We start from the raw sequence: 17,834 nt of genomic DNA, 5'->3' as shown, positions 1-17,834 counted from the left end.
AGAACAAACTGCAGACTAGAGGGAGAAAAGAAGCCACAACATAGAAGGTAAGAGCTGCAAAAATGTGATTCTGGGGAGAAAAGAATTGTGGGTGCTGTGGGGGGAGGGAGCCTTGATCAGAGAGAGAGATGAAGAAACAGAAAGCACAGAGCAGGGGATTGCCAAAAGAAACACTTCCCAAATCCACTGACTGGGAAAACTACAGCAGCTGATTATTGCAAGTTTTTACAAGCAGTGGAGCCCAAAGTCTGAAGTTTTAGAAATCTGTGCCACTGCCAGGTAGACCCTTATGGACATCAGTGCTCCTACAGGGAAGGAGGGCAGAGGCCCAGGAGCAGAGAGTGTGGTCTGAGGATCCCCTGGATCACACAGGAAGATACCACTCCCCTTTTTGGAGTAGATCTGGGAGGGGTGGCTCGGCTTCTCAGGAGACAAAAGAGATGACGGGTGCCAACATGCTGCCTGGTTCATTAGCATTGGAACAGAAACACCTACTGAAAACAGCAAAGCTTGGTGCCAACTTTTTGCTGCACTTTACATAAACTCTGAACCCCTGTGCAATCATGTGAATGCTTTTTCTGGACCAACTGGCACCAGTTGCAGCACAGCAAGACCCTCCCGCAGAGGAACAGCATGGGTCCATAGCACAGTGGGTCTCTAAAATTTGGAGTGTTGAAACCCAGCCGCATAACAGAGCTAAAACACAGGAGTACTCCGCTGACTAGCAGGGAGACAGCTCAGACACAGGCAGGGTGAAGTCAGGGATCTGAAAGAACGTGAGGACATGAGTGGAGACTGTTTGCTCTTCTGTGAGGGCTTTCTGAACAGTGGCAGGCATGAACTTCCTGCTCTGGGGATGAAAGAGCTGTGCATCACCATTCCCCCCAACCCCAACCCATCAGCACTTACAGACCTCATGAGCAACACAGTGCCCCTTCGAGGAGGCTGGAGCCACTCACACCAAGCCCCAGCCCCTGGGCTCTGCAGATGCATCTTTACCAGGGCAAGTGAGCCTGAGAACCAGCACAGGACACCCTCCCCAGAAGGCCAGCAGAAACCCCTCACACACACCAAGTCCACTGATCATAGAATGCTACAAAAATTCAGCTCTAGTGGAAGTAGGACCAGGCTTATTTTAACAAGCAGACCAAAGCACACCTAGTTAAAATGCCACACACAGTACAAGGTCCAAACACTGCCCACTGCAGGCAAGGAGAAATTGCAGAGGACTGACCTGAGGGAAAGAGCAGTCAAAACACAACAGCAGAGTGCACATTTAAAACACTACCCAAAGCACCAGGCCCTGGACAGTATAGGACCTCCTCTTAATATAGCCATTACTCTCGGAGCAGGAACTATAACAGGCTTTCCTAAAACACACACAAAACAGTGACCTAGAAAAAATGATAAGATGGAGAAATTCACCCCTTAAAAAAAGAACAAGAAGAGTTCATGGCCAGGGATCTAATTAAAACAGATGTAAGAAATATGCGTGAACCAGATTTTTAAACACCAATCTTAAGTATGGTAACTGGCCTGGAGAAAACCATAGAAGAGACACTAGAGAATACCTTAGAAATTAAAGAAATAAAAACTAGTCAGGTTGAAATTTAAAAATGCTGTAACTAAGATGCAAAACCGACTAGATATAATGACAACAAGGATGAATGAAGCAGAGGAATGAATCAGTGATATAGAAGATAAAATTATGGAATATAATGAAGCTGTCAAGAAGAAAAGTACTGGATCATGAATATAGTCTTTGGGAACTCAGCAACTACAATCACATCATAAGAGTCCCAGAAGAAGAAAAGAGGGAAAAGGGGCAGAAGGTTAATTTGAGCAAATTATAGCTGAAAACGTCCCTATTCTGCAGAAGAAAACAGACACCAAAGTCCAAGAGGCACAGAGAACTCCCGCAAAATTCAACAACAGCCAGCCAACACCAAGACATATCATATTAAAATTTACAAAATACACAGGCAAGGAAAGAATCCTGAAAGCAGCAAGGGAAAAATATCCTTAACCTACAAGGGACTATGAAGCAGACTCACACCAGATCTCTCCACAGAAACTTGCAGGCCAGAAGACAGTGACATGATATACTCAAATGCACTGAATGGAAAAAAATGTGCAGCCAATAATACTCTATCCAGCAAGGGTGTCATTCAGAATAGAAGGAAAGACAGAGTTTCCCAGACAAACAAAAACTAAAGGAGTTTGTAACCCTGCAAGAAATATTAAAGGGTAGTCTTTGAGTGGGAAATAAAGACCAAAAGCAACAAAGACTAGAAAAAGGAAAAAAGAACATTACCAGAAACATCAACTGTTACAGGTAACACAATGGCACTAAATACATATTACCAATAATCACTCTGAATTTAAGTGGACTAATTGCTCCAATCAAAAGACATAGGGTATCAGAATGGATTAAAAAAAAAAAAGACTCATCCATATGCTACCTACAAGAGGCTTATTTTAGACTTAAAGACACCTGTAGATTGTAAATTAGGAGATGGAGAACCATCTATCATGCTAATGGACATCAAAAGAAAGCCAAAGTAGCCATACTAATATCAGACAAACTAGATTTTGAGACAAAGACTGTTACAAGAGAGGAAAGAGGGCACTGTATCATAATTAAGGGGTCTATCCAACAAGATCTAACAATTGTAAATATTTATACCCCCAATTTGGAAGTGCCCAAATATACAAATCAATAAATAACAAACATAAAGTAACTCGGTGGTAATAATACAAGAATAGTTAGGGACTTTAATATTCCACTTACAGCAATGAACAGATCATCTAAGCAGAAGATCAAAAGGGAAACATCTGGTCCAGGGCCCTGAATGACGCACTGGACCAGATGGACTTAACAGATACATACAGAACATTCCACCCTAAAGCAGCAGAATACACATTCTTCTTGAGTGTACATGGAACATGGTCCAGAATAGATCACATACTGGGTCACAAATCAGGCCTCAACAAGTACAAAAAGACTGAGATAATACCGTGCATATTTTTAGACCACAACACTGAGAAATTTGAAGTCAAACACACACACACACACACACACACACAATTTGGAAAGACCACAAGTACCTGGAGTTAAAGAACATCCTACTAAAGAATGAATGGGTTAACCAGGATATCAAAGAAGAAATTTAAAAATACATGCAAGCAGGGATGCCTGGGTGGCTCAGCAGTTAAGCCACACTGCCTTCGGCTCGGGTCATGATCCCAGCGTCCTGGGATCGAGTCCCACTTCGGGCTCTTTGCTCGGCAGGGAGCCTGCTTCTCCCTCAGCCTGCTACTCTGTCTGCCTATGCTTACTCGCTCACTCTCTCTCTCTTGCTCTCTCTTTCTCTGACAAATAAATAAATAAAATCTTAAAAAACAAAGTACATGCAAGCAAATGAAAATGAAAACATGACAGCCCAAAAGATTTGGGATACAGCAAAGGCAGTCCTAAGAGAGAAATATATAGCAATTCAGGCCTACCTTAAGAAGGAAGAAAAGTCTCAAAGACAGAACCTAACCTTACACCTAAAGGAGCTAGAAAAGAAACAATAAATAAAGGCTAAAAGCAGCAACAGAAGAGAAATAATAAAGAGTAGAGCAGAAACAAACAATATAGAAACAAACAAAAAACAACAGTGAACAGATGAAACCAAGAGATGATTCTTTGGAAGAATTAATAAAATTGATAAGCCCCCAGCCAGACTTACCATAAAGAAAAGAGAAAGCACCCCAAAAAATAAAATCATGAATGAAAGAGGAGAGATCAAAACCAAAAGCACAGAAATACAAACAATTATAGGAGGATATTGTGAATAAATATCTACCAACAAATAATCTCAGTAACCTGAAAGAAACAGATTAAGTTCCCAGAAACATACAAACTGCCAAAACTGGAACAGGAAGAAATAGATAATTGGAACAGACCCATAAGCAACAAAGAATTGTATCAGTCAAAAATCTTCCAACAAACAAAAGTGTAGGGCCAGATGGCTTCCCATGGGAATTCTATCAGACATTTAAAGAAGAGTTAATACCTATTCTTCTCAAACTGTTCCAAAAAACAGAAATGGAAGAAAAACTTCCAAACACATACTGTGAGGCCAGCATTACCTTGATTCCAAAACCAAAGGCCCCACTAAACAGGACAATTACAGGCCAATATCCCTATTGAACAAGGATATAAGAATTCTCAACAACATAGTAGCAAATCAAGTCCAACAGTACATTAAAAGATTTATTCAGCATGATCAAGTGGGATTTATTCCTGGGTTGCAGGGGTGGTTCAATATCTACAAATCAATCAACATGATATACCACGTTAATAAAAGAAAGGAAAAGAACCATATGATCCTCTTAATAGATGCAGGAAAAGCATCTAACAAAATACAGCATCCATTCTTTTTTTTAATTTATTTATTTTCAGCATAACAGTATCATTATTTTTTCACCACACCCAGTGCTCCATGCAATCCGTGCCCTCTATAATACCCACCACCTGGTATCCCGACCTCCCACCCCCCCCACCACTTCAAACCCCTCAGATTGTTTTTCAGAGTCCATAGTCTCTCATGATTCACCTCCCCTTCCAATTTACCCCAACCCCCTTCTCTCTAACTCCCCATGTCCTCCATGCTTTTTGTTATGCTCCACAAATAAGTGAAACCATATGATAACTGACTCTCTCTGCTTGACTTATTTCACTCAGCATAATCTGTTCCAGTCCCGTCCATGTTGACAGAAAAGTTGGGTATTCGTCCTTTCTGATGGAGGCATAATACTCCATAGTGTATATGGACCACATCTTCCTTATCCATTCATCCGTTAAAGGGCATCTTGGTTCTTGATAAGAACCCTCAACAAATAGGGACAGAAGGAACTTACCTCAACATCATAAAGACCATATATAAAAGACCCACAGCCAATATCCTCCTCGATGGGGAAAAACTAAGAGGTTTCTCTCTACAGTCAGGAAAAAGACAGGGATGACCATTCTCACCACTGTTACTTAACATAGTACTGGAAGTTCTAGCCTCACCAATCAGACAACAAAAAGAAATAAACAGCATCCAAATCAGCAAGGAAGAAGTGAAACTTGACTATTTGCAAATGACATGATACTCCATGGAGAAAACCCAAAAGACTTTACAAAAATATGCTAAACCTAATACATGAATTCAGCAAAGTTGCAGGACACAAAATCAATGTACAGAAACCTGCTGCATTTCTACACACCAATAATGAAACACCAGAAAGAGAAATCAATGAATCAATCCCATTTACAATTGCACCAAAACCCATAAAATATCCAGGAATAAACCTAACCAAAGAGGTAAGGGGCACCTGGGTGGCTCAGTCTGTTGAATGTCTGCCTTTGGCTGGGGTTATGATCCTAGGGTACTGGGATCAAGCCCTACATCAGACTCCTTGCTCAGCAGGGAGCCTGCTTCCCCATCCTCTCTGCTGCTCCCCCTGCTTGTGCTCTCTTGCTCTCTCTCTCTCTCAAATAAATAAATAAAATCTTTTTTTAAAAATGAAGTAAAAGATCTATATGTTGAAAACTACAGAAAACTTATGAAAGAAGTTGAGGAAGACACAAAGAAATGGAAAAACATTCCATGCTCATAGATTGGAAGAACAAATACTGTTAAAATGTCTATACTACCCAAAGCAATCTACACATTTATTGAAATATGTATCAAAATATAATCAGCATTTTTCACAGACATAGAACAAACCTAAAATTTATATGGAACCACAAAAGACCCCAAATAGCCAAAGTAATGTTGAAAAAGAAAAACAAAGCTGGAGACACCAAATTCTGGCCTTCAAATGGTAGTCATCAAGACAATATGATACTGGCACAAAAACAGACACATAGGTCAATGAAACAGAACAGAAAACCCAGAAATGGACCCACAACTATATAGTCAACTGATCTTCAACAAAGCTGGAAAGAAAATCCAATGGAGAAGGGCAGTTTCTTCAAGAAATGGTTGGGAAGACTGGACAGGGACATGCAGAAGAATATAACTAGACCACTTTCTTACACCATACACAAAAATAAATTCAAAATGGATGAAAGACCTAAATGTGAAACATTAATCCATCAAAATCCTAGAGAAGGAGTACTTGAGTGGCTTAGTCAATTCATCCGACTCCTGATTTCCACTCAGATCATAATCTCAGGGTCCTGAGATCAAGTCCCATGTTGGGCTCTGTGCTAAGCAGGGAGCCTGCTTAAGATTCTCCCTCTCTTCCTCTACACCTCCCCATTGCTTGCATGTGCAAACTCACTCTCTCTCTCAAAAGAAAAAAAAAAATTCTAGAGGAGAACACAGACAGCAACCTCTTTGATCTTGGCCATACAAATTCTTACTAAGACTATTGTGACTCTGACAAAATAAAATGCTTCTGCACAGGGAAGGAAACAATCAGTAAAACTAAAAGGCAACCTATGGAATGGGAGAAGATATCTGCAAATGGCATATCTGATAACGGGTTAGAATCCAAAATCTATAAAGAACTTACAAACTCAACACCGAAAAAATAATCCAGTTAAGAAATGGTCATAGGACATGAACAGACATTTTTTCCAAAGAAGACACAGTTGGCTAACAGACACATGAAAAGATGCTCAACATCACTCATCATCAGGGACATACAGATCAAACCATGGTGAGATATCACCTCAGACCTGTCAGAATGGCTAGAATAAATAATACAGGAAACAACAGAAGTTGGTGAGGATGTGGAAGAAGAGTAACCATCTTACACTGTTGTCAGGAATGCAAGCCAGTATAGCCACTCTGGAAAATAGTATGGAGGTTCCTCAAAAGGTAAAAACAGAATGACCCCACAATCCAGCAACTGTACTTCTAGGTATCTTTGTATCCCAAAGGATACAAAAGGATACAAAAACACAGATTCAGGGCGCCTGGGTGGCTCAGTGGGTTAAGCCGCTGCCTTCGGCTCAGGTCATGATCTCAGGGTCCTGGGATCGAGGCCCGCATCGGGCTCTCTGCTCAGCAGGGAGCCTGCTTCCTCCTCTCTCTCTGCCTGCCTCTCTGTCTGCTTGTGATCTCGCTCTGTCAAATAAATAAATAAAATCTTTAAAAAAAAAACAAAAACAAAACACAGATTCAAAGTGGCACATGTACCCCAATGTTTACAGCAGCATTATCAACAATAGCCAAATTAGGGGGAAAGCTGAAATATCCATTGACATATAAATGAATAAAGAAGATGTGGTTTCTATATACAGTGGAATATTACTCAGCCATCAAAAAGAATGAAATCTTACCATTTGCAATGATGTGGATGGAGCTACAGTGTATCACACTAAGTGAAATAAGTCAGAGAAAGACAAATACCATAAGATTTCACTCATACACAGAATTTAAAAAACAAACAGTTGAATTTAGATGAAGGGAAAAAGAGAAGAGGGAAGACAACCGTAAGAGACTCAACTATGGGCAATAAACTGAAGGTTGATGGAGGGAGGGAGGAATAGGATGGGGTAAATGGATGATAGGGATTAAGGGCACTTGTTGCAATGACCACTGGGAATTATACATAGGTGACGAATCACTAAATTCTACACCTGCAGCCAATTTTACCATATATGGCCACTAACTAGAATTTAAATAAAAACTTGAAAAGAGGGGCACCCTGGTGGCTCAGTCAGTTAAGCATCGGCCTTCCACTCAGGTCATGATCCCAGAATCCTGAGATAGAGCCCCCAATCAGGTTCTCTGCTCAGTGGGGAGTCTGCTTCTCCCTCTGTACTCTTACTCTCTCTCTCACTCTCTCAAATAAGTAAATAAAATCTTTTTTTTTAAGATTTTATTTATTTATTTGACAGGCAGAGAGAGAGGAGGAAGCAGGCTCCCCACTGAGCAGAGAGCCCGATGTGGGGCTCCATCCCAGGACCCTGGGATCATGACCTGAGCCAAAGGCAGAGGCTTTAACCCACTGAGCCACCCAGGCGCCCCTAAAATCTTTTTTTAAAAAGACTTGTAAAGACAAAAGAATGTAGGAGCCCTTACAAGAGCTTAGTCACACTGTAGTGTGGCTAAAAAGACAGAAATGCAACTATAGCATTCTATACATTTCTAGGTTTCTACAGTATTTTGGGGTTGTGCATATTCTCTTTGCATTGACATAGAGCTACTGGACTCCTAGAATTAGTATATTCAAAACATCACTTCCTTTCTGATTCCCCACTATTCCTTCTCAAGTATCTGTAACTGTCTTTCACTAGCTTGAGATGTTTCAATATTTGATTATATTTCTATCTTGTAAGAACAGGATACTTATTATTCCTAATGTTCCCTTCTACGTAGATGGACAACAATTAGTATAGCACTCCTGAAATTGCTTTACCTCCTTCACTCAATCACCTTTTCCCTGGACTATCAGCTTCTTCTCTACTTATTTTTCCTAAAATAGATTCTGCCCTTGGGAAGAAGGAAAAAGACTTGCTCTGGTTCAGTCTTCCTGCTGTGTGGGTAAACCTTTCAACTCCAGGATTCGGTATCAGGAAGCTCACTTGTCCATAGTAGTAAGCCACATTCCTTAATGTTCACTGTATTCATAATATATCAAGCATTTTGGCCTTCACCTGACAAATTTTTTTATCTCATATTCAATTGATTCCGACTCTGGATGCGGAAAGGAGTGTTAGTTATTAGATCTGTAACACTACTCTTACTATTACTATTAACACTACTATTTCTAAAACCACCTATGGCTGCCTCACATCAGTTAAATCTAGTACAAAGAGTGTATATCAGATATTGCATACTAGACAAATGCGTACTTAAGAATGCCATTTACCAGGTAGGACTTTGCAGGGGGTGAGGGGGTGCTGGGGTAGAATAATCATAAGACACTAAATATATGAGTTTGCTCAATAAATACCTTTTCCTACACAGAAATTTTAGATAAGAGAACCACATAACATTCATTATATTGCTCCTAACTTGAATCTACTCCTACCTTCCCCATCACAGGGCATAGATTCTGAAATTGCCCAAGGTAGAAAACTTGGCATGTCTTCTCTTAACCCTCTACCATTATATCAGTTAATTCTCTCACATAAGTACTCAACTACTCCTTTCTTCATTCTTTCTATTATTGACTCAATTTAAACTCTATCATCTCTCACTTAGATATTACAGTAGGCTTCTGATCAATCTTCACAAAGTCTCGATTGTGGGTGTTTGTTTCACAGCTGTATGTTGTTTGACAAAAGTATGCACTAAAAATGATCAATATTACTGTATGTAAATTATGAGTTAATAAACTGAACTAGAGGGAACAAAAGCAAGCAAAACTACAATAACAACAAAAAAAATCCATCCCACCAGTGACTGACTCATTTCTCGGGTCCCACTTTGGAATCAATACATCTATGCACCACACTGTCCACCAGAGAACTCATTCAACAGGAAATGTGTTCATGTACTTTGCCTGCCTAAAAATTTGTTAGGGGGGTGGGAGGTTGGGGTACCAGGTGGTGGGTATTATAGAGGGCACGGCTTGCATGGAGCACTGGGTGTGGTGAAAAAATAATGAATACTGTTTTTCTGAAAATAAATAAATTGGAAAAAAATTAAAAAAAAAAAAGACTCCTCACTAAGCATGAAATTCAAGGCTTTTGGAACATGGTCCCAACCTCCTTCCTCAGCATCCCCATCAGGCTTCCTCATCTCTTACCACTCCTTCATGTAACCCAACACTCATTCACGGTAAGCCTTAATAAAAAAATTATCTAGGAGTGCCTGGGTAGCTCAGTTGGTCAAGCGACTGCCTTTGGCTCAGGACATGATCCTAGAGTCCCAGGATCAGGTCCCACATCAGATTCCCTGCTCAGCAAGGAGCCTGCTACTCCTTCCTACCCTTCTCCATCTCATGCTCTCTCTCTCACACACTCTCTATCAAATAAATAAAATAAAATCTTTTTTTAAAATGATCTGAAAAAAATTCTCAGAACAACCTATGCTCTTTCTTACATCTTTGCACATGTGGGGAGCTTTAAAAAGAATGCTGATTCTAGCATCTGCCCAGACCCATTTTTAAGAATCAGACTTTCTGGGATTGTTCTAATGTGAAGCCAGGTTGAGAACCACTGGTGTAGAAATGGCCACCCTTTCAAGGAGAATTTTGTACCTAAACCCTATGAGGGCACATATCATTTGCTGCGCTTTGTGCTTCTTCATTTGAATCTGAGTTCCTCGTGGACAAGAGCCTTGACTGCTCTTTCCATCAGCACTTCTCACATATTACTGTACACGCAAATCACCTAAAGATGTTGTTAAAATACAGATTCTGAATCATAAGTCTCTGGTGAGGCCTGAGATTCTGTATTTTTAATCAGCTTCAGCTGAGCTAACACTCCAGTCCCCAGGACATACTGAGTAGTGAGGTTTTATGTCACTATCACCTATCACAGAAAGGGCACATCAAAGTTGCTCAAAAAGCATTTACAAAATCAATAGGTATCACCCATACAATTCTTCACACTTTCCTAAGTAACCAAAATTGTAGTGATCTTATAGGATCAGATAGGAGGAATCTCACTTATTCTGCTTTTTTTTTCTCTAGGTATGACAGAATATAGTTCCTGACAAATGTTTCACTCTAACCAACTCTCATTTCCTTTAGTGGCAGTAAGAGGTCATGTAAGAGAATTCTTGTGGGTTACATGTATGGAAAATCATTCTCATATTTATGCACTTAGTCTTATACTTAGGGAGAAAACATGCATTTGAAGTAACAAAACTTAAGTAATTTTATTTTTTTATTATGTTATGTTAGTCGCCATACAGTACTTCATTAGTTTTTGATGTAGTGTTCCATGATTCATTGTTTGTATATATTACCCAGTGCTCATTGCAATATGAGCCCTCCTTAATACCCACCACCAGGCTCAGCCACCCCCACTTCCCTCCCCTCTGAAAGTTGGCTTCCAGAGTCCACAGTTTCTCATGGTTCATCGCCTGCTCTGATTCCCCCACCTTCATTTTTCCCTTCCTTCTCCTCATGTCCTCTATGCTATTCCTTATGTTCCACACATAAATGAAACCCCATGATAATTTTAATTTTAAATGCATGTCATTAATTAATAAAAGTAAGAAACATTTCCCAGTGCCCATTACACACCAGGCACTGTTTTAGAAGCTAGATGTGTTAACTTATGTTACCCCCTCAACAACCCTGTGAATGGGTATCTTGATTTCACAGATTGCACTTGACCAAGGACTTATGACTAGAAAGGGGCGGAGCTAAGCCTACCATAAGTAACCACTCATGCCTATTACACAACCTAGATAGTAGTAGCAGCTACTATAAGGATCTACCTCGATGCCCTCACTCCGTCCATGTATGATCCCATATAACATAAGTCTGATCATGTCACATCACAGCTCCAGACTCCCCAAGCTGCCTATCGTACTTTGGCTTATACATAAGTTCTTACTTGGCCCTACAGTGCACTGCCTCTGCCTATTATCTCTAACTTCATCTCCTCCCAGGGGAAGCTGAAGGCACCCATGCTGGCTTCCTATTGTTCCTCAAACATGTCAAACATATTCCCATCTCAGATCCTTTGCACCTGCTGCTAGGTCTCTATGGTCTGCACCAAGACAACTATATGGCTGGCTTCCTCTTTTTTTTTTTTTTTCCATCTCTGCTCAAATGTCACATCCACAGAAAGGCCTTCACCTACTATGCTATCCAAAATGGAAACCCTATCACTTTTTAATCTTACCCACTGTATTAGTTATATGTTGAAGGAATGAAGGAATGAAGGAATGATTTCATATCCTTACAACAGCACTTGAAGGTCACTATTTTACCCTGTTCACAAATGAGCAAACCCTCAAAAGGCTCAACGAAGACTGAACAACAACTAAGTTACTAAGCCAGGGCTTGAAATTATTATACTGGCCTGGACCTAACACCAGCCATCTAATAAGAGTCTTAAAGGGCTTCTAAATCATGTCTCACACTTAACGTTTACTTTAAACAGTATCCACTGAATATATGAATATATTATATATCTTGAATATAATGAAGATATTAGTTAATTACTTTGTATTTTGTGGAAAATCAAATTGGGGGAAGAATAAGTCATTTTTCTGAACACTACAGCAGCACCAGGCCCAACTATTGTGTTTAGTCTGTGAAGCTGCTAGCTTCTGGACACCCTACCAGCAGCATCTGTGCTATTTAAGACAAGGCTTCTCAAACATTTCTCGGTAGTAATTTATATAAGATGGATTCTGAGCATAAGCTCTGGAGTACTCTGCCAAGTTTCAAATCCTAACTGCCACTTACTAGCTGCGTGATCTTGGGCAAGTTACTTAACTCCTCAATTTCTCTGTTTCCTCATCTGTAAAATGTAAAAAAATATATAATACTTCAAAGAACCACTGAAAATTAAAAGAGCTTAGATAGGTAGAGTGCTGAGAAAAGTAACGTGCTCTCAAACATTTAGTATTAATAGTCTCAAATTCCAATACTTTAACAAATAATATAAACATCTTAAAGCAAATATAAATGCATCAGTGTATCATAATCCCAGGAATAGGAGTGATCCTTTGTATTGGAAGTAAATCTTTTTTCTTATTAACATATAATGTATTATTTGTCCTGGGGTACAGGTCTGTGAATCATCGGCTTACACATTTCACAGCACACTTTAATTGAATTAACTTAGAAGTTTACACGGAACTTAAATTCAGAAGAACTGAACCAGGAGAAGAAATTTAATTCCCGGAGTTACTGCCACCTCCTACCTTTTTATTTTGGACTTGAAGCACTCTAGTCGATCCTAAGAGCCAAAAGAGAATGGAAAGGAAACCAGACTCAAACCTTTCAGAGATTCATAAATCACATCTACCTTTTAATTCTCTCCTGAAACAAATCAGAAGCCAGAACAGTCCATAGAATGTTGTACTTAAATCCCCTACGCAAACATGCCTAACGTACTCTGTCTGCAGAGAGAGAAGCTTCTGGGTGGTCTACACATGGTAAAAGTAAGCCACAGACATCAGCGACCATTTACTTCTCAAATAATTACAACAAACTTTCTATGTTTTTAAGTGCTGAGAGCTTATCAACTGCTTCAGGAGAGCAAGGAAATTGTCTATCTTGTTTCCCTAGATCTGAAACAATACTTGGCACACAGCAAGCCTTCAATAAATGTTTCTTGAAAAAAAATAAACCAAATATTAGACAAATTAATATTACTTCCTACCAACATGATGACAAAAAGATGAGAAAGAAGTTTATCTGTACTGTAGGAGGATGTTAAGAATGTTGGATATTTATGAATTGTTGGAGGTTATTTTTCACAGTGCTAATTTTATATCTAAGATATATCAGCATATAAATCTGCTAATGGTAAATTATCAAGGATGTATCCAAAATATTTAACAATAATAAACTAAATAAAATAATGTGTTTATTGATATTCACACCTAAATCAAAACCTAAAAATGTATTTCTTTTTGATCTCTATATTAAAACTGCTGTCAAGTTGAAATTCAAACCATTCAAATCATTCCAATATTTTCCAAATCAGCTTTTCATTTTTAGAAATTGGTGGTGTAATCTTTTGTATGCTACAGTTATCACCGGCTAAACAATGCACTAATCTAAGTCACAGTTTGAGGTAAGAATCTACACCAATGGGGCACCTGGATGGCTTAGATATTAAGCACCTGCCTTTAGCTGAGGTCATTATCCCAGGGCCCAGGGATCGAGCCCCACACCAGGCTCCCTGCTCGATAGGAAGCCTGCTTCTCTCTCTCCCACGCCCCCTGCTTGTGTTCTCTCTCACTAGCTGTGACTGTCTCTGTCAAATAAATAAATAAAATCTTAAAAAAAAAAAAAAAAGAATCCACACCAAACTCTTGTAACAGTTCCTCCATTAAATTCATTGTTATGACTCGCCAGCTCCTTAGGCTTGTTACATTCAAGACATATCAGAAAAAAAATTGATCATGGTGAACAGGTGTGTTCCTGGACACCAGAATCTGGACCAAGGACAGAGAGCACCCATGGCCACAATTAAGGCCACCAAACCACCTACCTACCACCTGATTCAGTTTGGGGCCACGTTGGAGCAAAGGGCAAGTGCTGCATCTCCACAACTATCATGACCCACCCTCGCTGCCTCAGTACCCTCAGCAGCTCTGGAAGACCAGCTGTGTCCACCCCAGTACTCTCCAGGGCCCTAGCACTCTTCTCCACCAGGCAACAGTATTGGGTGACTTGTAGTCCCAAGAAAGAGGAGTTCTCTTTACTCACGAATAAAGAAGAATTTAAATGTTTGAAAAACAGGCTTTACAATACAGCTATGTACCAACTGAACATCAGCCCTGAATATTATCAACATGGGATGATAATACCACGTTGAAACATCTTTGAAAAAAATGAATTATTAATCTTTTCATCTTGAAGGTAGTTTGAGTGGTTATTCAAAAGATATCCATTAAAAAGACTTCGATTTATATGTTACTAGGACCACAGGAACAAACTAATCCCAATCAGGGTTACAGAGTAGCTAAAGAAGGTGGTCAGGGAAGGCTGGTCTGAGAAGCAGAAATCTGAGCAGAGATTCAAAGGAAGTGAAGGAGACAGCCATAGAGAAAGCTGAAGGAAGAACATTCCAAGGTGAGCTGCAGAAAAACTCCAAAGGCTCAGAGGCTGGGACATATTGGCGTGCTGAGGGACGGCCAGGTGGGTAGTGTGGTGGGAAAGTAATGTGTGAGGGGAGATCAGTGGGAGACGAGGTAGGAAAGCTACATACAGGCAGGTCACGTATGGCCTTGAAAACAATGATAAGGAATCTGGATTTGATAGTAGTCGTGATGGAAGACTGTGGGAGGGCTGTGAGCAAACAAATGACATGACAGATTTACATTCTGATGGGGTTACACAAGACACTGTGTATCTGTATATCTTTTGTGCATCTTTTAATATTATTTTTTTAACTCTTTGCATCCTATACTCTGCTGTGTCAGATGCTGCTTTGAGGCTGAGCAAAATGAATCCTGATAACTGAACACTGGACTTGGCAATATGATTGTCATTCATGATCTTGACAGAGGAAATTCCTGGAAGTACTGCAGAGGAGAAATCCTAACTGAAGTGGGGCGGGGGAAAATTGGAGCAGATGATGGCAGAGACAGCAAATATGGACAACTCTTTCAAGTTTACTATAAAATGGAGCAAAAAATAAAACAAGGTGGAGGAGCATGAAGTGTTAAGGAAGGAGATGTTACATTCCGTTTGTATGCTGACCAGGAAAATCCAGTAAAAAATATTTTTTTCAAATCATGATCTAGGAACAGGGGAGGGTATATGACAGAGGTAAATCTGTGAGAGAAGTGAAAAGGGCAAGGACCTAGTCTGCAAAGGTGAAGAAGTTGGCATTAGATATAGCAGGGACTGTATATTCCTTTTTAAAACAAAACAAGGAAAGAAAAAGTGTGGGTACAGATGTACAAAGGCTGGTAATTCAGTGATGGGAAGATATGAAATTTTTCTGATGACTTATACTTTCAAGAGTCATATACAAAGAAGTCATGCCTAAGATTTTAGAGAGCTGTTACCATGATGCTGGAGGACCCAAACTTTAATGTCTGCCTAACTGAAGTCATAGAGCACAACACTATGTGACCTTGATTAATTATTAAACAATATCATATTTGGAAAATAAAGTAGAAGTATATAAAAAATAGAAGTATAAGCAGTATATATCACACACTCAAAAATTCAGCAAGCATAAACTACTCAAGTGATTTTTAATCCTCCAAGAGTTCTGGTATGTTACAATTTTTACTTATACTTAAATCACAATGACAGACTAGACACCTGTTTTTCCAGTCACATAATTAAACTTACATCACAGTATTACCACTTTGCTTACTTTCTATTTTATGATCTGAAAATTAATCATATAAGGTCAAAAACTCAAATACAGCTATGTGGGTTTTATAACATCATTCTATTTTTTTCCTTGACCTAGTAAAGAGAATGATTACCTATGTCAGTTTCCTGATCATTCTCCCTGAATTTAGGCGTGGCCAGGCTACACACCTAGCAGCATTATATCTACCTGATGAAAGAACAATAAAATTGACCTTTGAAAATACGCATATATCACTATCAGAAAGTGTTTTTTCTTTATCTATCTTAAGGGTTATGTTTGTTCTCTATGCATATAAATGATACATTATTAAAATTTGAGATGTTCTACCTAATCTTCAATAGAATGGCAGCTAACAATAAATCAATGAACCCTTGAAAATATTTTCTACAATAGTATTTAATCTCAGTTTCTGGTAATACTTCAAGTTCATTTATTAACCTCTTTTAAAGAAGCCTAAAACTGAACTGTCTATGATAATTCCATGTATTTTTGTACAGTTTTCCTTCCACTGGTTCATATGTCAACATCTCTCCAACAAATTAGAGCCCCATTATGAAGGATTACTGTGAATACTGCCATCTGCACATTTCTAAAAATTTCCCAGGTGTGCAGTTCTCTTCAGTGTCAGCATAATTTCTCCAATACCTTTGGCTAGATGTAGTTGTTTAACAAAACAGTGCATGTTCAAGATGGATTTACCCACTACAGGATTTAACGAACTGACTCTAATTGCAAATTTGCTTGTCTGTATTCCCCTCTAGACGACAAACTCTGTGAGATCAGAGACTGTGTCCATCTAATTCATCTCTGTATCCTCAACTTTGCATATAGTTAGTGTCAATAAAATATATGCTGAATCAGTGAAAGTCCCAGAACCTTGGAGAGTGGTTAGGAAGACCCATAGCAATCTCACTTACCCGTTAGATCCAGAGTTCTGTCCACAAAGACCACGGATGCCCTGCCTGCGGCAGTCTTCCTCCTGTTCTTGGCAGGGCCATAATTAGCCAGATCTGCAGCGATGATACGACTGAGGGAACCTACAGCAAAACACTCCTCGCGCACCCCTAAATGCTCACACAAAGAACTGAGGCCTGACACCAGGCACCTGATCTGCAGAAGCAGCTCAGGCGGCAGGACGGTGGCATCCACCTCACTCAGGCTTCCTAGCCTCCTCTTGTCTGGTCGGGCACTGTTAAGGAGATGCACATCCTGGGGTAGCAGTGGAAAAAGGGAAGCAAAGGCTGGAGTCAAGGCAAGGTGGGGAGCAACAGGTGCGAGCAACAACGGGACGTGCAGCACCTCGGCGGTATAGTTCATATTGCCCATCCACTCGCACAGTTTCTCCTCCAGTTGCTCGAACACCGGCTGCCCTTCCAGCTCCGCCGCTGCAGCCGCCGGCACGTGATTAGCGGTGAGGTGGACAGCGTGGTTCACCGCTGTGACCACCACACAATACTGGAAATGACTGCGGCAGATGATATCCCGCAGGGTCTCCACCGTCCGGCCTTTCAGCAGGCAGCTCAGCACAAACACCGCCTTGGGCTGCTCGGCTCCACCACCGACAGCTGCGGGCTCGAACTCCCGCAGGTGACACGCAGGACCTCCCACCGCCTCCAGAAGCCGCGTGGAGCCGCAGCTCCAGTGCAGGCTCTCCGCGCAGGGGGCGTCCAGGTAGACCAGAGCCCGTTTCATTTTGGCCAGCACCTGCTCCCAGCCTTGCTGGGTAAAGGAGAGCACTCCCGGGGCGCTCATGATTGGGGGTTCGCAGACTCGGAGCACTCGAGTACAGGAACTTCTTTTAGAACTCACAGCTTCCGGGAATTGGGTTCCTTGACGCTTTGACAGTCAACACAGTACACGTGGT

At 40.4% G+C, this 17,834-nt stretch overlaps 1 protein-coding gene across 1 annotated transcript in view; it reads right to left on the bottom strand.

Moving 5' to 3' along the window:
• Positions 1-17,834, bottom strand: part of SCFD2 (sec1 family domain containing 2) — a 446,538-nt gene extending 428,704 nt beyond the window's left edge. Inside the window, exon 1 of the mRNA XM_044267869.1 lies at positions 16,888-17,834. Within this exon, the coding sequence (XP_044123804.1) occupies positions 16,888-17,722 (835 nt within the window). The 5' untranslated portion in view covers positions 17,723-17,834. The remainder of the gene's footprint in view (positions 1-16,887) is intronic.

This window comes from Neovison vison, chromosome 11, assembly GCF_020171115.1.
Source record: "Neovison vison isolate M4711 chromosome 11, ASM_NN_V1, whole genome shotgun sequence".
Classification (NCBI taxonomy): domain Eukaryota; kingdom Metazoa; phylum Chordata; class Mammalia; order Carnivora; family Mustelidae; genus Neogale; species Neogale vison.
The sequence above is the reverse complement of the archived record's forward strand: the minus strand, read 5'-3'. Positions and strand labels throughout refer to the sequence as shown.